At 42.5% G+C, this 24,258-nt stretch overlaps 1 protein-coding gene across 2 annotated transcripts in view; it reads left to right on the top strand.

Moving 5' to 3' along the window:
* The window catches only part of gpc3 (glypican 3), a 127,425-nt gene that overhangs the window by 59,957 nt on the left and 43,210 nt on the right, over positions 1–24,258 (top strand). For both annotated transcript variants that reach the window (XM_037780886.1, XM_037780888.1), the window contains exon 3: positions 17,008–17,693. In XM_037780886.1, coding sequence (XP_037636814.1) covers positions 17,008–17,693 — 686 coding nt within the window. The remainder of the gene's footprint in view (positions 1–17,007; positions 17,694–24,258) is intronic.

Below are 24,258 nucleotides of genomic sequence, written 5' to 3'. Positions count from 1 at the left end.
TGACCACAATTTCATATCAAGTTTTTAAAGCTCTAATACGGTTTATGTTTTTATGAATCTTTCGAGTCTATATTATAAACAATACTTTAGTGTCAATTTTCTTGTGTTGTATTTTTTTCAAATGATTAAAGAGCATGATCCCACAACACAGTATTGCAATTAAAAATGTACAACTGCTGGGAAAAATGGAAATTGAGCTATAGTTCTTTGTGGTGGCATCCCTTTGCATAACTCCATTAAAGCTGCGTGAAGTGGTCTTTGAGCACAAGGGAACAGAGAGAAAAAACAACATTGTTGCTCTGGTATACCGTCAGCCTAGCAAACAGTTGCGTACTTAAATGCAGCAGACACACAGCTGCATCCCAGTGGGGTCGTGTGTCTGGTCACCTACGTATCTGCATTTAAATGAGCTAGTTTGAGACTGCAGCATCATTTCACATAATATCAGTGTCGTTGCTTTGAAGAAAGCAAAAAAAACAAACAAACACATATATATACTGTATATATGTATATATTTAGCTTGTCAGCACACTGACAGCTGTTGTTGCCTGTTGGGTTTGAGTTTGCCATGTTATGATTTGAGCATATTTTCTTATGCTAATTGCAGTACCTGTGAGGGTTTCTGGACAATATTTGTCATTGTTTTGTGTTGTTAATTGATTTCCAATAGTAAGTATATACATATATTTACATAGAGCAAGTATATTTGCCTTGTCCCATGTTGATAGGAGTATTAAATACTAATATTGAATACTTTACGATTAATCACAATTAATCATGGATAATCGTGCATTTAATTGATTGCGAATAAATATTTCGATACACAGCCCTAATATACAGTAAATAGAATATATTCGAACGATGTAATCTATGAAATGACACTTCAGGATATTCTCTTACCAATGATTACATTCAGAGTGGCAAAAACTGGTTTGTCAGAAAAAGATGCAAAAGAAGTCGACAGAAGAAAAGCACGTCTGACTGACGTTGAGAATCCTTTCACTTTCACTTTCAAAAAATAAACTATAGTTAGCTTGATGTTCAGTTCCAGTTTTATGTATTAATTAGGCCTCCCTTGGGTTTGATGTTCAGTTACAGATTTATTTATTTAGGTATTTATTACTTTGACTTAGACGTCAGTTATATGGTTGGGGGGGTTGGTTTTTCCTTCTCCTAACTATCGTCATTATATCAGCCTTTACAAATCCACAATCAGTCGACCTCTAGTTGGCAGATTGTCTCCATCCATCCAGCTCTTGTGTTTTTACAGTTTGCTGCAGCAACTAAACAACAACTTGACTTCTTGCTTCTGAGTTGCCTGTGTGGGATGTTTGAACAAGGCTGAAGAACACTTGTTGCATGTCATGCTCAGATTTTGGTCCTCTTCAGATAACCTGTTCTATTTTCACTTTGTGTTGGTCACCGACCACTTTCCAGCAGACAAAGCTGAGCGGTGTCTCATCATTTGATGCAGCCTGATTTGTAGTTTCTCCCAGAGTAATTGGCAGGTTATCACTTCAGAACTTCACTTAAAGCCCCCCTGTTTTTTTGTTAACGTTCTTTCCTAAACAGAGAATGGGGGTGTGGTTAATAGTCAGATGTAATTCATTACCGTGGCAACCAAATTGCATCGTTTTTCAACCCAGTTTAGATGAAACCAGCTACAGTAGCTTGGAAAACAGCTAGATATATGGCACTGAATTACTAGTTATCAGACCACAAATGAAACAAGAAAACACATCAACTCTCTCTCACTCACTCGCTCTCTTCTTTTTTCCGTCTCCTCCTGGCGAGGCGGTCGTCTGGCTGCTGCTGCACCGAGGAGCCGCACCGCCACACGCCGGCCACAGTGCACCGGAGGACGGATAGACATGTTGCTGAGCTCCGCCGTTTGAAATGCAGTTTCAAGACGTTTTGGAGGTGCACCGTCCGCCAGCCTCTCTCGCCTCAGCTCCCAGCACCGACACCACACATTGCTGCACTGTGATTGGTCTATTTCTCTGACAGGACTTTTCTCTTGTTTTCTGTTGGGTTGAAAGTTGTGCACTCCCCGTCGTCCGGACCTGTTAGAGGCCTGAGCTGGTGCCTCCAAAACATCCCGAAACTGCATTTCAAACGGCGGGCAACATGGCTGGTAACAGCACTGGAGTGCGTATGATATTTTTCTATGCGAGTGCTGGTGGCCTCTGTTCCACTGATTCTGTGAGAACAGCAGTACCCCTGAGAAACACCATTCACTTGCAGTTTTGGCTTTTCACATGATGCAAGTGTTGCATCACTGTTTCTAAATGTAGGAAAGGCCTTGACATAAAAGGTACAGGAGATTACAGCAGGTAAAAAGAAACAGAACAAAGCGTATAAGACTGTATATGATCATGAGAGAAGGCAGGAGCAGGCTGATCTGCTGTCAGCTACAACATGAGAGGTTTATATGTGCAGGTATACTGCCAAAAAAAGGTGTTGCAAAGATGATGAATAGTGATAACTCTATCTAGACCTCCATGAAGAGGAGAAAGTGACGAACGATTTTTATGAATTTTAAATGAGCCTTGCAAAATGCTGTCTTCGCTCATTCTTCTTCTTTGTTTCTTCCTGGCATCCTTTGTGGTCGTCAGAGCGATCAGGGAATCTTCCAGTTTACACTTAAAACAGCAGTACGCTCATGCATTCTCTGTCATCTTCTGAAGTTAGGCTTCACGAGCTGTCTTCTTGCTTTGCACTCGCTCTTTGACTTGTTGCCGTTTCCCAACATCTCTTTTGTTTCTGAGATAACTGCCTCCTTTCCCTTCACAAACTCTGATAACTTTCCCAGTTTTACTGAGTGTTTCTCAGTCCATCTGTCAAACGCTGCTGTTAAATCAGCATCGATTCCTGCTCCCTCTTTTTAGGAGCCTCTGGCTATTTCAGTTATTTTCCGCCGATCTTCTTCTTCCTCCTCGGCCGCCTGACATCGGCGCCCTTCTGACCGTGCATTTAAGCCCTGATACCTCCCTCCTCGATGACAACTATACCTGCCTAACAGGCCTCTTGCTGAACTGCAGGGTCCAACATTTTCTTCCTTTCTTGCATTTTACAGCCTGTTAAGGTTGCTCTCTTGTAAGTTGTTGTTTTATTGCTTAATAAGAAAGTAGAGATAACCCCAACTCAGCTGACTCCCCAGTAGGAAGTATTTGTTTCTCAATCATCCCCAAAATAATAATAGAGCCATACCTGCCCTGTTTCAAAGAGATGTTGATATGTCATCATGGCATATTGGAATTGATTTGTAAATGATACATACGCTATTGGAAGAAGGTCTGGATTCTTTCTCATAAATACCTAATAGTGAATGAGGTTAAGGAAGTGTCCTTCAAAATTATTAATATATATTACCTTGTCAATCAGTACATGTAGAAATTAAAAAAGACATAAAGAACTTTGCAGATTTGTCATTGATCATATCTTTAACCCTAAGAGACCCGCGGGGCTGCGGGCGATCCCGACTGACTTTACTGTCTTTCAGAGGCTCAACATGTCGGGAAGGAGGCTAAATAATGCTCCAAAGTTGGGCTACATTTTAGTGAGGAAAGACTGGAATGGCCATTTTCAAAGGGGTCCCTTGACCTCTGACCTCAAGATATGTGATGAAGATGGGTTCTTCGGGTACCCACGAGTCTCCCCTTTACAGACACGCCCACTTTATGATAATCACATGCAGTTTTGGGCAAAAAAAGTTTTTTTCATGTAGTATATATGTGTTATTTTCGCCTACTCTAAAAATGGTGCATTAGAATATTTCTGCATACTGGGGTCCCTAAACAGTCTTTGAATTACATAAATTTGGGTATCACTGTAAAACCGAGACTCTTGTGGATCCAAAGAGCCAATTGTATTTATGTGTGATGATGTTAGTCCCCATAGTAGCCATTTCATTGTATTGAGACCATTTTTTGAAATTTGACCTCACTGTATAAACCTCTAGGATAATCACAGCCTCATGAAACTTTACAACCACAAACTAGAGACCTAGAACATTCAGAGGATGGATGGCTTTCCTAGGTAGATTGACAATAAGGGGGTTTCTGAGCAGTTTCCAGAACAGAAGTGCTCGCCATCCAATCGCCGATAATGCAATTCTTGCAGAAATCTCCATGTCAAAAGTTTTGTGGGTTGGTTTTCCTCGTGTCCTCCCCAATTTTTTGAGTCACCAGTCGCCAATGAAATAGAATATATTCCAACAATGTAATCCATGATATCACACTTAAGGATATTCTTTTACTAATGATTGACTAATGATGACTACCAACATTCAGAGTGGCAAAAACTGGTTTACTGGGTGTTTCTCAGTCCATCTGTCAAACACTGTTGTTAAATAAGAATAAATCGATTCTTGCTCCCTCATTTCAGGAGCCTCTGGCTATTCCAGTAATTTTCCGCTGATCTTTTTCCTCCCTGGCCGCCTGACCTCGGCGCCCTTCTGACCGCGCATTTCAGTCCTGATACCTCCCTCCTCGGTGACAGCTATACCGATAACCTGTGAGCTGCAGTTTGCGGCCTGTTGCTGAACTGCAGGGTCCATCATTTTCTTCCCTTCTTGTATTTTATAGCCTGTTAAGGTTGCTCTCTGCCAGCCACAAAAAGCTCAGCTACAGCTTTTCTTCCTCCACCACTTCTTTATAACTGCTGCCGGTAAAAAGCTCCACATTTTCATGTTCCACATCAAAGTCTGTTGGCATGTTATTTCTCCCCGAGGCCGTCCTTCCTTTTGCAAAGTTAAGACTAAAGTTGAAATATCCCTGCTGAAAACGAAATGGTTTGTTAAGCTGGAAACCTTTTTTTCGAAGTTACTGAAAACTCTGGTGCTTCACACACGCTGATTCTGTGTTTTGAGCTGCATTTGAACCCACGTTGTCACGAGGAAGAGATACAGTAAACTCTGTAGCCCTTACACTGCACTCTGCAGTCTGTAATGAAACTGTCATTGGTGTCCTTCAACCCTCAGGGGTTCAGGCAGTCAATTATAAACACAATCACACAGTAACACACACACTCACACTCCATTTGATCTCATGACAATAATACGTCATCTTAAAGTAATCTTGCAGTATGTAGCAGTATACCACAGCCTGCAACGTATCCTCGTACACTGGTTCGTATGATATCTTACGAAAAGTTATTCCTCATTTTTTGTGCATTTTCCTACGAATGTCCAGCAACACGTATCAATTTCCACTTCTTACATGCATACAGTCTTTTCAAAATAAACTTCTGTCCTCACAGGAAACAATTTGATTAGGTTTAGACAACGAAACTACTGAGTTAGGTTTAGGCAACAGAACTACTTAGGTTTCCTTAGCTTTAGGACAAGATCGTGGTTTGACTTAATACAACTCCGGAAGTGGTGTAACCTAAGTATGAAAGTTACATGACAAATAAATCATCGTTGACTTCTGGTTTCACACGGGGTAGGACCACCGATCTCCTGGGCGAAAGTTCATTACTAAATGAACATCATGCTGTATTGAAGAAGACTTGAAACTAGCGATTGAGACCATAAACTCATGTTTACAATGTTTACTGAGGTAATAAATCAAGTGAGAAGTAGGCTCATTTTCTCATAGACTTCTATACAATCAGACTTCTTTTTGCAACCAGATGAGTCGCCCCCTGCTGGCGATTAGAAAGAATGCAGGTTTAAGGCACTTCTGCATTGGCTTCACTTCTCAGACCTGGAGGATGCCCACTGGGTTAAACTAAAAGCTAGTGTGCTTGCTCTATGGGCCCCATGGATGCGGAAGATCACCGTAAAATCCGGGTAATTTTATACCCGGAAGTCAAGCTTTTTTTGCTTCATGCAACACTGATATTATTTTTATACATCTACACTCCCTACGCGGCGTTTGTCGCTCTTTATAATTCCTGGTTCGGGATTACGTGGATTACATACAAATTGATTTTGTGGGATATATGCAAATTACAATGCATTACTTTTCTTAGGTGTAGCTACTAACGATGTATGAGAACAGTCTGCCACATTACATCTCACACTTTCTCTCACACTGTGTATCATTATAAAGGAAAAGAGCTGATATAACTCTTAATTAATTATTAAAACAGCCAGCAAGGCATTGGCCTTTCTAATCTTTTATTAAATACAAGCTTGTATTAATTAAGAAGGAAGGTAGGATTTGTTCTCAGCCGTGCACACACACACACACTCACAAGCATCAAGGGGGTTGAGTATAACTTAATGACTGTAATGTAACATTCTGAGGTCACATCGGCTACAACAACACCGTGAAGCAGCGGAGCCTCAAGCTGCAGTCGGACACGGGGGACAAAAATCTGACATGATAGTTTAGACATTGTTTTTTTAATCCACTAAAAGTTTCTTTGTCTTGTAGCGACTCACATTCACAGTTAAAGCTAGCAGCCATCCAGTCCTCCTGCACCCTCACTGTCTCACTCCATCTCTTCTCTCTCCATCTCTCACACTCCTTGTTTCCCTCTCTATCTCACACTGTGCACCCATCTGTTTCAAGAACTTCAAAACCACTCCGTATCCCCTTGCTGCTTTTCTGTATAAGTTCACTTCAGTTCAGTCCATTGCTCTTTTATGTCTCAAAAGCCCGACTTCAAAAAGAGTGAGAATCTCATCTTTCCGTACTATTTAAGCACTTCATGAAATGCCAAACGCAAATATTTCTTCTATAACATTTGTCTCTGTTTGAAAGCGAGCTGTGCGGAATTAAGCCGATGCATGGGCGTGATGCGTTGCGAGCATGAAAGATAGACTGAGGGCGAATGAGTGGGAGTGCATTCATCTTAAACCACAGGATCCACTCAGAGATGCATATTGGATTAATAGAGCCTGGATGCTTGATTTGGAGTGGAGTACTCAAGCTGTGTTTGTCGTGACCTCTCTCATCTCCCCTCAAAACTGTCTCCACTCTGGATGGGCTGCTGGCTTTATGCCCTCGTCCTCAAATCACAACCCTGGAGAGCAACAAGAGCTGTGTGTGTGTGTGGCCGTCTGTGTTTGTGTGTCCTGTCTCTCTGTCTCGGTCTGTGTGCTGGAAGTGAATCCATTATTGGAATAGCCTTTCACTTCTGAGTGGTAGAGATTCCTCCGAGTCCGAAGATGTATCTCCGCTGTATGTGTATTTTGTCTGCGAGGCGAGCGTTTGATCGGGGTGTCAGGTCTCTCTCACCCGTGGCTGAGTTTTGGCGAGAGGTGTGCGCGATGTGTCTCGCAGCTCTGGCACTGCTTGACTCCAGCTGCCTTTGAATGCAGCATCAAAGCTTGCCTCGCTGAATGTTTCTCTCCACACGTTCTGGCACTATTCACCAAACCCCCCCCCTCCTTCCCTCCAGCTCTCCACTGTGTTTGTTCCAGTTCACTTTTGCCCTCGCGTCCTTCCCACCTCACTGTGTCCTCTACTCTGCTGCACACCGTGTCCTCTGACAGCGCTCGTTTGCCGGGCTGAGATAGAGCACGACTCAACTTTGACCTCGGCGAGGACCGCAGCGCCAGAGATCAATGGAGTCAATGGCGAGAGACAGAAATATGGAGGCAGAAGCAGCAGCCTGGTATTCTGTATCAGGAGGGGCCCAGCAGTATTGGTCTATGTGGGTCCAGTGCTTCCTGTCTCTTATTAAGATATGAGTCATTTTGGATGTGGCTTATTGTTCCTGGGCTTATTTGACAATAACCTAAAATGAGGTGATATATTTTACTATGTGGATATTTATTTGGGCTTTCAATCGATTAAAATAGTTAATCGTGATTAATCACATGATTGTCCGTAATGAATCACGATTAATCGCAAATTAATCACACATTTCTAATCTGTTTAAAATGTACCGTAAAGGGAGATTTGTCAAGTATTTAATGCTCTTACTAACAAGGGAGTGGGCAAATATGCTGCTTTATGCAAATATATGTATATTTATTATTGGAAATCAATTAATAACACAAAAGGACCCCTCACAGTAACTGCACTTAGCATAAAAAATATGCAACAACAGCTGTCAGTGTGTCAGTGTACTGACTTGACTATGACTTGCCCCAAACTGCATGTGATTATCATAAAGTGGGCATGTCTGTAAAGGGGAGACTCGTGGGTACCCATAGAACCCATTTTCATTCACATATCTTGAGGTCAGAGGTCAAGGGACCCCTTTGAAAAATGGCCATGACAGTTTTGCCTAATATTTAGCGTAAGTTTGGAGCGTTATTTAGCCTCATTATTTAGCTAGTATGACATGGTTGATACCAGTGGATTACTTAGGTTTTCTAGGTTCATACGATACTAATATCTTCACTCTAGCTTTAAAACTGAGCCCGCTACAACCTAAAAATTGCGCAAGTTGCGTTAATGCGTTATTATGGTGTGAACTTTGACAGCCCTAATGTTTATATAATTATTTCGATTATGAAGAATCTTCTCAAAAACCCATTATGAGTCCATAATGAAAGAAACACACAAACCATCCCATTTTTCCAATTTTCACTATCACCACCAGCAAAATGATTTTGTATTTAATTCGGAACATAATGGACTGCAGTCATAGCATGAAGGAAATCGTGATTGAAGTTGGGTCTTTGGCTGCCTGGCATATGGGAGGCTTTGCTGCGGGTGAACATGAGGGTCTGTGGTCTGCTGGGAGTTTAATGGGCCTCCTTACTAGCACTTGCTCCTTCCTGATGACTTGGCTCAGAAGAGGTATAGATTATCTTTTAGATATCCTTTTCATGCAAACAAGCAAACAATATTTCTCAGGTATCAGATTATTAGGGGTGGGAATTACCAGAGGCCCCACAATACCATATTATCACTATACGATCTATATGCTGAGTATTGCATATGATACATTGCAATATATTACAATTTATTACCTTTTTTGAACTGCATATTATGAAGTTTGTCAACATATATTTTATCTAATAAGATACAGTTTTCACTTTGTTCATCTCAGAGTTTTCATTCACATATTTCGAGGTGATACAGTAGGTCAAAAAGAGGTGAAAATAGCATTATAGTTTTTCCTCGCCAAAATTTAGCATAAATTTGGAGCATTATTTATTCCTTAGGTTTTCTAATTACATACAGTATGATACCAGTATCTTCACTCTAGCTTTAAGATAGACCAACCGTTGGATTGTTAAGAGGTTAATAGTTTATATATTAAAAGATTGTTTCTTGATGTCGGTGTATTGATACAATTTTGCCACGCAAAATATCACGATATATGCTGTATCGATTTTTTCCTCCACCCCTACAGATTATAGTGCCATTCTTTATAGGTACGAAACGTTAGGCTTTGTTCAACATGGGCAAATGTAATGCGCTTCCCGTCCAACTATGGATGGTTCCCCAGATGTACTAGTCACAGGGAGACATTGTCAGGTGTGGGCTTCCCGCCTAGATACTCAGCTGCTTGCTCGGCCCTCAGCCTCCAGGATCATGGATAGTGCCACATCTTGCTGAATACCCCTGAGGTTAGAAAGGATCTCCTGTTAATTACCTGGTACAACTGTAGGACATCTCTTAACAGAGGCCTAGTCTCCTAGAGTTCAGTCAAAGACACTTATGTAAAGTATACACAGTACACACATAGTATACATTATAGTAAACTGTTATTGATTTGGCAGAAAAGGCTCTGCTCATTGAGGGAGTTCTCAAATAATCATAGCAGGAACCTCCTCTTATTAAACACATTCATGAACATTAGATCTGACTAAATTTAGGAATTCCAAAAACTTATTTACCCTTGTTATTTTTTAATCATAATAAAAAAGACATCAATTCAAAATAAACAGACAAAAAGTGTTGATATTTTGAAAATGTATCAGATTGACTGACTCACTGTGTGAGATTCACAAAACCCCTCTTCAGTTCATTTGTTTATGCGGAGCAGGCTACAGGTAATAAGACCAGTGGATGCATTTTCATTGTTTATTAATTTTTTGTCCAGCTGTGAGGAAACATTTCCCAGAAGCTCATTGGGAGGCAGATAAATGAATGAAAAGAAAAAGCTGCCTGTGTGTGTGAATGTAGCTGCAGTCCTTACACCTGACTCACACCTTGCCCTCCCACTATGCTTTGCCAAATGTTCGCCCACACTGTCACCACCTGGCTACTGCTGTGCGCTGTGTGATTGCATTGTGTGCGTCTGCGTGCACGTGTGTGTTTGTGTGTGAGAGGGGGACGCTCTCTAACAGATGGAGTAACCTAATACACGTTTCATTTCTGCCCCGCTGTCCATTGGCCCTCATGGTCTGCTGGTGATGCTATCTGGGCCTTACCAGCATCCTGTCTGCTTTGTTCCTGGAAACAGCCCACCCCTCCCCACCGTGCCCTGCCCTGCCTCGCCGCCGCCATCCCGTAAGCGCAGGGCACCCACATTCACGCGCGCAAGAGCAGCTCGTCAGGTGGAGCTGCTCTCAGGTTACCTGAGACAGGTCTCTCCGTGGGAGCTGAGTGAAATGTGTTTGGAAAAACAACATATTGTTTACAGTCAATGAGCAGATGCTGCCTTTGTTGTAGACAGGCTCATAAAATCATAACTGAAAGCAAAGCATGCTGGGAGGTTTGTGTGTGTGTCAGCCTGTGCACATGTCCAATACACTCATGCAAAAATCCAGGCTGCTCTCGTACACCGTTCGTAGCTATACCTACAAAAAGTAATGCACTGTAATTTGTATATATATACTACAAAATCAATTCACATGTAATCCACGTAATGAAGTGGAACCAGGAAGTATAAAGAGCGACAAACACTGCGTAGGGAGGAAGTCGGGGCGGATGGATATGGAGGACCCAAATAAATGAATAAATAAATTAATACGAAAATAAAATAATAAATAGAAAAAAATAATACAATTAAATACATAAATAAAAGGGGAAATTAAACAGAAGAGTCAATAAATAAGGGAATTAATTCAAAGATAAATAAATAAAGCATATTAAAACAGAAATATGAATTTATGTCACATTTTATCAATTAATTAATTGCTACATTTATTTTTAATATTATTTTTGCTACATTTAATGACATATTTATGTATTTATCAAGTAATTTATTTATTTATACATTATTTTTTATTTTGGCAGGTTCCTCTATCCATAGATGTGTGGGTCCAAAAACAACAGACTTTCGCCCAGGAGAGCGCTGTTTGTGTGCTGTGGGAAACTAGAAGTCAGTGTCGATTTGTTCGTTAACTTCCGTACTTAAGTGACGTCACTTCTTTTAACCCAAACCACAACCTTTTACTAAACTTAACTAAGTAATTTTGTTGCATAAACCTAATAAAGTTGTGGGGTGCCCCAGCAGCTCACCGGGAGCCCTGTGTACCAAGGCTGAGTTGTTACCCCTTTCATGATGAGGGCAAAATAAAGCCAACTTAACCAAGTTGTTTCCTGAGAAGACGGAAGTTTATTTTGAAAAGACTGTTTTCCAAGTAATGAGCAGAAAGTGACAAGTGTTGCTGGACATTCGTGGGAAAATGCACGAAAAATCTTTGTAAGATATCATGCGAACCGATGTATGAGGATACATTCTACTAACTACTAAACCTTATAACTTATAACTGATTTGCAGGGTTTTACTGCAAACACATAAGACATTTTGAGACCCTTTAATAAGTCTAAATTTCACAATCAACAAGCTAAAAATAAGGGGCTGGTTTCCTTTATTACATCAAAACTGTCACTTTTGGAGATACAAGGTTTCCACTGCTGGCATTGTGTCTTTGTGAACGTCCCTCCAGCCGTCCTGCCTGTCCTCTCTCTGTGTCCTGGACAGGTACTGTTTTGTCACCGGGACCAGGTGGCAGCGGCTTCTCCATCCATCTCTGTGGCGTCTAGAGGTGACACTACATCAGCCAAATGGATTAGTCTCATTGGCTGGGTAATTTATTGATGTTTTCCTCTCCCGGGGATAATAGGTGTATGGGCCTCTGATTGATGAGGCCACAAGGCGCATGTCTGCCTCAGCAGCGTGTCAACCGCAGTCGGCGGCCAGTCAGTCAGTCTGGCGTGTTATGAGCTGCGGAGTTGACTTATGTAACACCAAGACCGATGGCCTCACGAACATCAAATATGCCCATTTGACAGGCCATTCATAGATTATGTGAAAAGCCTGTTTTATGTCAGAGCTGGAGTCACTTAGAGCTTTTAGGTGTCAGAAATAAGTGACCCCACTGTGACACAGATTTATTAGGTTTCTTTTACACTTTAGACTACCTGGAATCTGCACGACTTGATGACACTTTAATTGGGGGTTTTGATTAATGACATGATATGCAGAGAAAGTAGATATTATGATGAAATGTTCACGATGTAACACCGCAGATTGACGGCATCAATGACAATGTTTTCAAGAGTGCCTGTTAACTATTGGAAATAAAAAGGACCTATTATGTTTTTGTGCCTTTCCTCTTTCCTTTAATTCAATTAAATTTATTTTCAATTTATTTTTATATAGTGTCAAATCATAACTTTAGTGTGTTTTATACTGTATTTTTTTTGTGCATGTAAAAAGTCTGCGAAGTTACAAAGCCCAAAGTCCACATCAAAGGGAGTTCTCTCCCACAGAAACACTGCTCCTGAACTACCTGAAATGCCTCGCTTGAAGTCCCGCCTTTTCTTCCATAATGTGGTGATGTCATCAAGTAACACATTTGCATAATACCTATCTAGCGGCTAGCTTGGCACGCCCTCAAATAAAGCTAGTTAGAGTGGCGCTGGAGCGGAGTCCGAAGAGTTTGGTTCGGTTGAGCAATCACAACAAAGTGGGCCAGCTGACCAATCAGAGCAGACTGGGCTTTTTGGGAGGAGAAGGGCAGAACTCAAACAGAGCGTTTCAGACAGAGGGTGAAAAGAGGTGCTGCAGCACAGCCAGTATGAAAAAAAGTAAAGCATTTTTTGAATATCAAAGCATGTAAACATGTTCTGGTAGAAACCCAAAATACAAGTATGCACCTGAATATGAGCATAATAGGTCCTCTTTAATTTAGTGGACATCTATATTTAATGCAGAAGGAAGCTGAGAGGCCTAAGCTCCTTGGAGTAAACATTATCTGGCTGGTGAAGTAAGTGGACAGAGGTAGGAAAGGAGAGGCAGAGACATTTCCCTCTGCCTTGTGCTGCTGATGTGTCTGTAAAAAGCCTCCAGTCTCGGAGGAGAAACGTTTTTTCCAGCAGCCAGCCTTCTGTCTCCATCTGTGACACTGACAAAATAAATGCTAGTGCTAATTTTAAGCGCGACCTAATATGTTTCCGAGGGCCCCCGCTCTGGTAATGGCGTGCTCTTGACCTCCTCCAGTTGTATCCAGAATGTCACAGGCCCCTGACATACAGCCCTTCTCCCCTCCATTAGAGGATACCTGATCCCGCACAGGCTTTCACTGATGAAAGAGAGCGAGCAGCATGCGCAGGAAATGGGCTCGCAATGGTTCTTACCGCGACCCGGGGCTACTTAGAGCCATTGAATTGCATTCGTGAAGAGCCCTATAGTCTTTCTCTTTACCATTACAAAGTGGCTCTCCTGCTTGTGGTGTAAGAGATACTACAGGTAGCAGCTGAATTACAGGGTTTGAGGCAAATAGCTTTGAGGTGGATGTGCATTTTCTCACTGCCTTCAATTTCCGATCAGTAACCAAATATACGAGGAATTACCAGGAATAGAAGCCTTTGTATTTCTATGTACATGTGTGTGTTTTTCTGTGTGTGGGCGTGTCTTACCTCCTCCCAGTCTGCCACCTTGCCTCGACTGGCAATCTGCACATCTGCCTGCTCATTGATCACAGAGGGAAGTGCTCCGCAGTCGCAGCGGGACAGCCGTAGCCTCAAAGTCTAAACAGATGTGCGCTGCTCCCGAGCATCCTCTCACACTCACATCCTCAAATGTTTTTTTTATAAGCTTTATTCACCCAGTAACTGTTTTCGCTGAGCACGCATGCTGTTTTCCACCCTGTTTCATATTCACGCACACATTCAACTTTAAAACCACAGCCTGTTACTGTTTACCACTGAGGTAGTTTAGGGATAAATGGCTTGCTTAATTCGCAACTTCTGCTGAACAGCGGCCAACTGTGGCCACACTATTGCAGGATAATGATGTTTTGAATTGCCTTTAATTTCTTCAAAGTTCTCTTGAGCCAGTTGATTTAAAGGAACAGTGCGTAGGATGGTTATATATTCATAACCATGTTTTCCTTTTCCTGAAAATACGAATCGTTGTGTTTTATTAGCTTAGAATGAGCCGTTTATATTTACATGGAATGGGTCCACTTCACAGAGCCGGCCGCCATGTTTCTACAGTAGCCCAGAACGGACAAACCAAACATTGGCTTTAGATAGGGACATTCACGTTTTCGCGTTGGCCACAGTTGTTCTCCTACACGCTTGGCACACAGGAGAAGTTTCAGTTGTTTGCTATCTGCAACATCACAGCTAGATGCCGCCAGATCCTTTAGCACCTTTAAAGAAGCACTGTGTATTGTCATTGTCACTGTATATAAAGATGGATGACATGCCAGCTCCCCAAAAGTGAAGCCACAACATCTTGATCGCCCCCTGGTGGCTGGCTGCGGTATAAGTCATAAGTCCACAAGTCCCCTCCATGTTAGCAGAACTAAAAAGTCGAAGTACACATCAAATATGTTTTTCCCAAAGACGGTTTCTGTCATTTTAGGTAGATTTTATCATGCTGATATATGTTCAAGTGTTAATTTTTCTGATAAGTTTGGTTTTAATTAGTTATTTGATGCTATAAAAAGGGGATGTGACATCATGATTGGCAGCTGTGAGTCTCTCTCGGTTTGGGCTGGTGACCTCGATACCGCAGCTCCACCAACCGATGACTACTGCGCAGACTTTCGCTCCAAATGACATCAAAATCTCAAGATGGCAGGATATTTTGGCTTCATTTATGGGAGGAAGTGGAGACACGTCGTCCATCTTTATATACAGTCTTATGTGTAGGATTTAGTGGCATCTAGCGGTGAGGTTGCAGATTGCAACCAACTACATACGCCCCACCCGTCCCTTTCCAAGCTTGTAGAGCCTATGGTGGGCTTCAGGTACATTCGCGGCACCAAATTCAAGCTGCCATTTCAATGTAAAAACGCAACAGGCTCTCGCTAGAGCCAGTGTTTGGTTTCTCCATTCTGGGCTACTGTAGAAACGTGGCGGAGCAACATGTCAGACTCCGTGAAGAGGATCTGCTCCCTATATAGATATGAACGGCTCATTCTAAGCTAACGAAAACACAACGGTTAGTTTCAGGTGATTATACACTAATGAAAACATAATGAATATTGTATTCCATTTCTTCTAATATATTCCCCTAAATCCTACACACTGGACCTTTAGAGACATCATCATTTAATAGCAACTTACATTATCACAGTGAAAACACATTCAAACCCAGGCACTCAGCCACTCAGCCTTGAGACTGCATAATTTTATATGATGTTGCCTTTTACTTTGGAGGCAACATTATAGATGTATATAACTACTGTTGCAATGACCTTTATATACTGGGACCAAAATCAATTGATATACTAAAGTGAGAAAAACTTCTTTCTATGATTTTCATCTCTACTTTTCAAACTATTTCTGTAAGTTCAAGAGGTCATAAAGCTTCAAAATAAGAGCACTTTTCACTCAAGTTGAAACATTTTTAACTCATACGTATGCCTTCGCCTCAGCTCACACCAACCAGAATTAATTTGCATCCGTTCAGACTGTGTTAATCCTTCTTACATAGAAAAGCACCTCAGCAGCAGTCAGACAGAGAGAGGGAGTGACGTTCATTTCCTTTGCTCAGATATTGTCACATTCTCATATGGACCCCCCTCATGGGCCTTAAATTGCACCTAGCAAAACACATTATACGTTCCGCACAAAAGAGACAGAGGTGTCACGTGATGTCGTTCCTCGGCGCTGTCCGAGGACGCTGAGCTCTGTGTGGGCCGACGAGCTTCATTTGACCTCAAAAGAAGCATGAAGAGAAAGAAATTAAACTATCCAAGCAAGAAAAATGAAATAACAAAGATGAAATGGCGAGCTTCTGTAGTAAAATAACTTCCTCTAACGTCCCCTAAACTAGTGCTCCCCCCCCCCCCCCCCGCCCCGCCTTCGCAAAGCAGTTATCACTCTCAACAAAGTGATGTAGTGGACTAGCCGCCGTATAAATGGGATTTCGGCATCCCTAGCTATTCTCCTGTCCAAAGCTTCATTTCACTGACTCTCAGCTCCCCTGCTAAGTTCAGTAATGGAGCTTTAAATCCCCTCTGTTGTTGCCCGGTCCTCACTCATTTTGCTACCGGGTCGATGATAGAGCTCTCGCTTCTTGTGCCACCTTGTTGATAAGACTCCGCTTTGTGCCTTGAAACGCCACTGATTATTTTCCCTCCTCACATCGGCCACGCAACCCTCCCTCCAGCACGCTTTTCTCCCTGCAGACATCCTCACGCCTCTCCCCGGTTGACTAATATATTGAGATTAATACTCCCTTTTAAAGGGTCTTTTTTCAAGGATTCTGTGAGCTCTGTTCTCTTTCTAGTTGTATTGAAAGGTCAAACCCCAGATCTTGCTTTTCATCCGTTGCAGAAGCTTTGCTCTCTTTATATTCTAAGCCGTCGTCTATTATTGCAGTGTGTGAGTATGTGTGTGCGCGTGTGTGTGTGTGTGTGTGTGTGTGTGTGTGTGTGTGTGTGTGTGAGCTGTCCCATTAGAGAAAACTACAGATCTAGAAAAAGTGGGAAAACAGAAAGAGAGGCTGTGCGTGGGAAGTTTCCTCTGACTGTGATCGTTAAGGATGGGATCATGTTTGGGGAGAATTGCATCTTTTTGTGTGTTTCATGTTTTTGAGCTAAATTGCTGTCTATTTTTTAACAGCTTCGGCGTAGTTGTTGTGATTACTGAGGCATATCATCACCTGCTGAATGCGACAGCTTTCAAAAAGGTGTCCCGGCTTTCACCCCGTCTGACTCTTTCTCGTGTTTCTTTCTTGCAGAGGCCTTCGACCTGGTGCTGCGTCACGGCCGCAACTTCACCCTGGCCATGCTGAAGTCAGAGTTCCCAGGTCTCGGAGGTGGCGCCCAGAGCTCCGTGGGGCAGCTCTTCCTGGACATGTCGCTCTACATCCTGGGCTCGGACTCCACGGTGGACCACATGGTGGCGGTGCTCTATGGTCGCCTCTTCCCCCTGGCCTACCGCCGCCTGCTTGGCGGCACCGCATCCTCCGCGTCTGAGGAGTGTGTAAGAGGAGCCTGGAAGGAGTCGGGAGCATTTGGCCCTTATCCCAAACTGATGATGACCCGTCTGTCTCGCTCCCTGCTGGCCACGCGAGTCTTCCTGCAGGCGCTGAACCTGGGCATCGAGGTTGTCAACACCACCGACCACCTGCGGCCCGGCCGGGACTGCAGCCGGGCCCTGCTGAGGCTGTGGTACTGCCCGCACTGCCAGGGCATGCTGGGGCCGCCGGCCTGCAGGGGTTTCTGTCAGGCGGTGATGCACGGCTGCCTGGGGGGGGCGGTCGAGGTGCAGCCTCACTGGAGGACCTACGTAGACGGACTGGGGAAGCTGGCCGGCGCCATGAGGGGAGAGCAGGACATGGAGGCTGTTGTTCTTAGACTGCCTTCAATGATCAAACTGGCTCTCAAGCATGCTGTGAACGCCCGCAGCCGCCTCACCACCCTGGTGAGTCAAGTACACACGTACTGTACACACAGTAGGCGATTTGAGGGAGGTGCCATCCCCCTTTTTTTAGCAAAATGACCAAAATGCATACATTTATCCAGGGGAGAGTCCAGGGGCAGAATATGTTAGTCTAGTCTGCCCGACTCATTGATCCTTTATCTGACTGAGGTTTGTTAGAATCTATGGCCCGACCATGGCTCTGAAATATCAGTAGTCTATCTGTGCTGTGTATTGATAAATCCATGGCACTGTCCGTGGTGCTGAAGTTGCAGACAGACTGTAATTGCGACTTTTTTGGAGTTTCGCCCCCCGTCTTGGATTTATGGAAAATTCAAGGGCTGCATTGGTGTGGGTGTGTTCCTAGAGATAAGATTGACGGCTTACCAGACTGTAAAATACTGCACTGCTTACAGTTTACAACACTATAAGATGGTGTTATACCAATCATCTTATCCTCCGTCTCAACATTTGTAAGATATACAGTAGAATTTAGGTGAAGTCACACAAGCATCTTCAAATTACATAATTGATCCTGATTTTAGTGCTATAAAAACAAGCTTTTTGTAAGGCTATTATTAAGTATATTGTTCCTTATTAAATGACAGTTTTAAAACTAGTTAAACACTTGTTTATTGTTAAATGCAGAACAAAGAAGGACAATGAGGCGCAGTATTTTTTTTTCCCAGCTCAGACGCTTTGGTGCGTCTGGTTGCTATGATACAGAATATCCACAGGAGTAAAAATGTCGGCACAAGGTAGAGTCTTTGCTCTGGAAGAAGGGAAGGCTGAAGCTCGTAGTGTATATGTATTAATTTCTCCTCCATTGTTGTTGTTGTTCAGCACTTGTAGCCTACATGTAGGATGTGACGGTTGGTCATTGTGGTATTTGTCCCGCCCCTCTTCTATTGCGATTGGACGGCTGTGTAGAAAGTGACAGTGACGAGCCCAGCGTTTTACCCAAAGTTGAACTTTTTTCAACTCTCAACGACTAGGAAAAAAACACCAAACGTGCAGCGCAGATTAGACGCTCAGTGCCTCGTCACGCTGCTTGCGCAAGTGTAAACGCAAAAAAAGAAAAAACGTGAACATGGCGGTTGCGGCAGTTGCTTGCCATCCCCTGCAGTTGGCTTACGGTTATCGCGACAGCTCTGCTATGAACCTTACAGTCGCCTGACTTCCTGCTGAATTCCCGCACACATGAATGGCATGAAAATAATTTACTGATATCCCTCTTAATCTTTTTCATTTAATTGGAACTAATGGCTCAAATTTTGATTAGTATTCTTAACAGGTTGCACCAGCTTAGAATGATAAGACCGTTTCGTTGTGCGCAAGTATATAGTATATATATATATAGTTATTTTGAACTGAGTTGAATTGCGTATGCCACTAAAGTTCATCTTTGTATAACTTTGACCTGTAAATTTGCACAGCCACCCAATAGAAATAGTGATATATTGTGTTTGGAAATGGAAAGGTACAATATTACACTACTAGACTTCAAACTGCAGCATCTGCCAGTTTGTTTACTTAGTAATGTTTGTGCAAGATTTATTTTTCATTCACATCAGATCAGACCTGTTCCAGTGCTCAGTGAGGACCAGTTTTGTGGGACTGAAAGCTAATGTGATGCTCATGCAGTACAAACACAGTGCTCTCATTAAAGAGTGGGGGCGGCTGTGGCTCAGAGGTAGAGCGGGTCGCCCACCAATCGGCATGTCGGTGGTTCGACCCTCGGTCCTCCGGTCACATGTCGAAGTGTCCTTGAGCAAGACACTTAACCCCAAATTGCTCCTGAAGGCTGTGCCATCGGTGTGTGAATGAGTGTGAATGGGTGAATGCTGACATGTAGTGTAAAGCGCTTTGAGTGCTCGTAAGACTAGAAAGGAGCTATATAAATGCAAGTCCATTTACCATTTACAACTGAAATGAATGAGGAAGCTGAAGATACCACATTCATTTCAGGTTAGAGGACTTTTATTGATTGATGGAAGATAAATGAGTCCAGCTACAGTTCTTTACTCAAACAAAAGAAGACATCACCTTGTAATAAGAGAACACAAACAACTAGACACAGCTACAAACTCAAAGCAAAGAATGCACCTTGAACTGAGCCGGATAAAGAGTGGGAAATAATAGCGAGGAGGCAGGCAGACAGATGCTCCCAGCATGTCTCGCTGCAGCTCGTCTCTCCCTCCTCAGCATCGGTGACCCGTTATGTGTGGTTTCAACTTCAATAAAACCGTCAAGTTTGTTCGTAGCCCACATGTGAAGTCAGGGAGAAGCGCTCATGAAATATGAAGAGCTTTTTCTGCTAGAGTTACAGAGCTGGATGTGCTTTGCTCCTGTATATCTGCTGAACTTTTCACTCTCACACCCCCGAATCCCCGCGGTGACCAGGTTTCCACTCAGAACCCATCATTTATTAACACACAGGTTGACCTCACTTACTCTACAGCGCCAGGGCGTGGCTGCATCCATGAATCGCTGACTTAGGGGAAATTGCTCACTCTCTGTGTGTGTGTGTGTGTGTGTGTGTTCCGTCTCCAAAATTGAAGAAGTCCTGTGTGTGTTTATTTAAGACTGCCGTTCCAGTCACCGCAGACGACTTTACACTGTGTTTATGGCTCGGAGTCTGGTTCCAGTTTATGGGATTAAAGCTGCCATGGTCGTGTATTGTTCACCACTGTGACAAGGTCGTGTGTGTGTCTGTGTGTCTGTCTGTCTGTGTGTGTGTGTGTCTGTCCGTGTGTGTGTGTGTGTGAGAGTGTTTGAATGTAATCTTGCAGAGACACTCCTCGCTGCGCGGTGTCATTGAAGGGACAGAGGCTTCGTTTCCCTTAGGGCTAATTTTGTCTCACTGAAGAGAGACAACACCTGAGGACTTCACCTCAAATAACCAGTTTAGGATCGGTCTGAATGAATTTAGGGATTAAAGGACCATTGCGGTGTTTGTTCATATTTTAGCCAATTAAACAGGCAGCAGATGGTAGAATTGGAGCAAATATGATTAAAAAAAGTTATTTTTATAATGCGGTCATTAGATCCTAATGGCATCTGAAAGATTTCACAGACCGGAGGAAAACAACCAATCAGAGCCGAGCTTGAGCCTTGCTGTCTCTGAGCAGCTGTCAATCACTCCAATCAAACAGTCAAACTAGGCAGCGCTGATCAAATATGAATCACTATTCTGTTACTGTAATGTCTATTTCTCGCCCAAAATGTTTTTAGAAACATCTTGTAGTGTACTGTTTAGCTGTGAAATGAGAAAGTTTGTGACCCGGCAGCCATGTTGAGGTCAGTTGAGGAAATGCCAAGCACCGCCCACCAACCTGAGCACACTTTCTCATTTTACAGCTAAACAGTACACTACAAGATGTTTCTGAAAACATTTGAGTCGAGAAATAGACATTGCAGTAACAGAATATTGATTCATATTTGATCAGCTCTGCCTAGTTTTGATCGTTTGATCAGAGTTTGTGAGTGATTGACTGCTGCCTCCGTTGAATGAACAGCCAATAGGAACGTTCTCTCTCTGAAATGACCTGTGATTGGCCAGATTTTTTGCCTGAAAACAGAACCATGAGGAGGTGCAGAAGTCTAGTTTTCTCTCAGAACACTTTCATTACAATATGCTGAGAGGTTATTATGGAATTTTTGCCTAATGATGCCAAAGACATTCTGCCTACTGCAGGTTTAATCAGAGCTCTATTGTCCACACACTGAACACAACTGACAAAAATGTTAAGTGGCCAAATATATTGTCTACTGTAGTTTGAAGTCGCTGCTGATTTTCTATACTCTAAATTTATCTTAAATTGGTAATGGCACTATGTCTAAAAATGGGAAATAGTAAGCGGTGATATGAAGTATATATGATTTGTGGCTCTAAAAATGGTGTCTGGCTCTGTAAATCCTACAGTAGCTGTTTTTTATGTTCGTGTGCCTGTTAAGTGTAAACCTTAGTAATCTTTCAGTGAAACCTCAGTATTTTGTACAGCGTGGATCTACGGAGTACTATGTCTTGTTTGGTGGTTTCATGTGATCGTAAGAGCTGCAGCTGTGGTGGGTATCTCTCACTTAACCTCCCCTCCGGTGAGAGAGAGTGCAGACCACTGTTACTGTTACTGCGGGTGACAAACGGATCGACTCTATCTGAGTAAAAGAGTCCTCGAGGTGTAAGAGAGACATCTCCTTTCTTCTATGTCGGCTTGAAACGTGTACCTCTGCTGGGGAGATGACCACTCATCGTCTGCCAGCCCGCTCCCCGGCATGTTAATATTCATTTCCTCCATCCGGTGCAACTCCAGCGTGAATCAACCAATGTTCTGAGAGACGGAGAGGGCAGCCAAGAGCCCTGCAGCTTCAATCTATTCCCCTGTCAACTTCCCACCCCTCTCCTGGAGTTTGATGTCATCCACCTCCGTCTCTGCATCTCATCCTCAACATCCTTCTCTCTCTTTCATCCCTCCCCATTTATTTCTTTTTCCTCTCGTTCTTACATGCTGCTTTGAGAGAAGATGCATGATTTATGAAGCTCTATTTTTACCGGTTACTGAGGAGAAAGAGAGGAAAGAAACAACGTCAAAGAGAGGGAGAGAGAAAAGAGAGGGAAGAATGGAGGGAAGAGTGTGAAGAGCGAGCCCAAGGGGAAGGAGAAGAGGAGAGTGTGGAGGAGACATCCATCACCCCGCGACCCCTCGGCTGAAAATGAAGAAGGGAAGTAGGTTGAGACAGAAATATGATGGATCTGACCAAGAGCAGAGGAGACATACTGCAGAGTACATGAGTTGTGGATTGTTACACGCTCGACACAGTTGGATGCTTAGTTAGAAGTCTAACATTACATATCTCTTTGTGTAACATTTCTTTGTCAATAACACACTTTTCATCAGTTCTCTTTTTGTTGTTTTCTCCTACAGCTCAAGCAGATCAAATCACATCCAAACTGTTGCTTCAGTGAGGAAACAAGAGCACTAATTACATCTCTGCTGCATTTTTATTACTTATTAATCCATTCAAACATGCAGGCTACTGTAGATACGGATGTTGTAAAAGACATTTGAGCTTTCAAACATGCAATTAATCATGTTTATTAATTCTGTACCATATCAAATGTATTATTTATTGGGTCATTTGAATTATAGAAGTCCTTAAAGGCCCAATCTGCAGTTTGTTTGACCATGTACATTACAGATATCTGCATGTGTAAAAAAATAATAAGCATTGCGTTTGTTTAGCTGATCATAGCTAAATTGGCAGCATAAGAACATTATTTAAATTAAGATTTAGCTGCTTTTTAGCCAAATATGTCAGCAGTCAGTTAGTTTAGCTTAGCATAAAGACTGAAAACAGGGGGAAACCGTTAGCCTGGCTCGGTCCAAAGGCAATAAAGTGCACCTACCAGCACCTCTAAAGCTCACTAATCTTACATTTTCATACAAAAACAGAACTGTAAAAACTAGCACTATCAAAGTTAATGCGTTGATAACACAAACTAATTTCTTTAACACATTAACACAGTCAATCTTTTGGAGGTTGTAGCGGGCTCAATTTTAATGCTAGAGTGGAGATTCTGGTATCATATGAAGCTAGAAAACCTAAGGTTGATCATACCAGCCTGTCGGTAAGCAGGTTAAATAACGCTCCACAAAAACATTTTCAAAGAGGTCCCTTGACCTCTGACCTCAAGATATGTGAATGTAAATGGGTTCTATGGGTACCCACGAGTCTCCCCTTTACAGACATGCCCACTTTATGATAATCACATGCAGTTTGGGGCAAGTCATAGTCAAGTCAGCACACTGACACACTGACACACTGACAGCTGTTGTTGCCTGTTTGCCATGTTATGATTTGAGCATCATAGACAATCATGCGATTAATCATGATTAAATATTTTAATCAATTGACAGCCCTAGTAAAAACGCCAACATGGGATTGTGTGCCAGACTACTTCTTGGCCAGCTAACCGGCTGCTGGATCTAACTTTATGTTTTCCATACAAACATAAGAGTTATCAATCTTCTCATCTTACTTTAGACAAGAAATTCCCAAAATATCAGACTATTCTTTCAAGTATTTTTACATACTGATCATCATTTGCATGCTATGTAATTATTGATAATTTGGTTACAAATCTCAAATATACATTTTGCATAACATCCTTTGAACTAAAGAGACATGTATCAAATCCTCATTGTTCTCCTAATGCAGACAATTTGTCCCTCGCTGCACCTTCTTAGCCGATATATCATCATTATTTTTACTCCTGTTTTCCATCCTACTCAGAAGAAAACATCATGTACCTACTTCAGACCCAGATCAGACTGTTTCCTCTGCATCAGAACAGTGTCTGTCAAATCAAGAAGACAACAAGCTTTAATAGCTTTTCACAGCTCTGAATGCTTCAGGAATTGCTGAAATCTGAGTGAGAAGTGTGAAATCCATTTTCCTTACAAGCACGTCTCTAACCTTGATACACAAACCACTAATGTTTCGTTTTAAATTAGACTCTGATCTGCACGGCTTACTCATCTATTTTAGTGAATTAAGTTCAGTATTT

This window comes from Sebastes umbrosus, chromosome 9, assembly GCF_015220745.1.
Source record: "Sebastes umbrosus isolate fSebUmb1 chromosome 9, fSebUmb1.pri, whole genome shotgun sequence".
In the NCBI taxonomy this organism is placed as follows: Eukaryota; Metazoa; Chordata; class Actinopteri; order Perciformes; family Sebastidae; genus Sebastes; species Sebastes umbrosus.
Note: the sequence above shows the minus strand (reverse complement) of the source record. Positions and strands in the feature narration are given on the sequence as shown.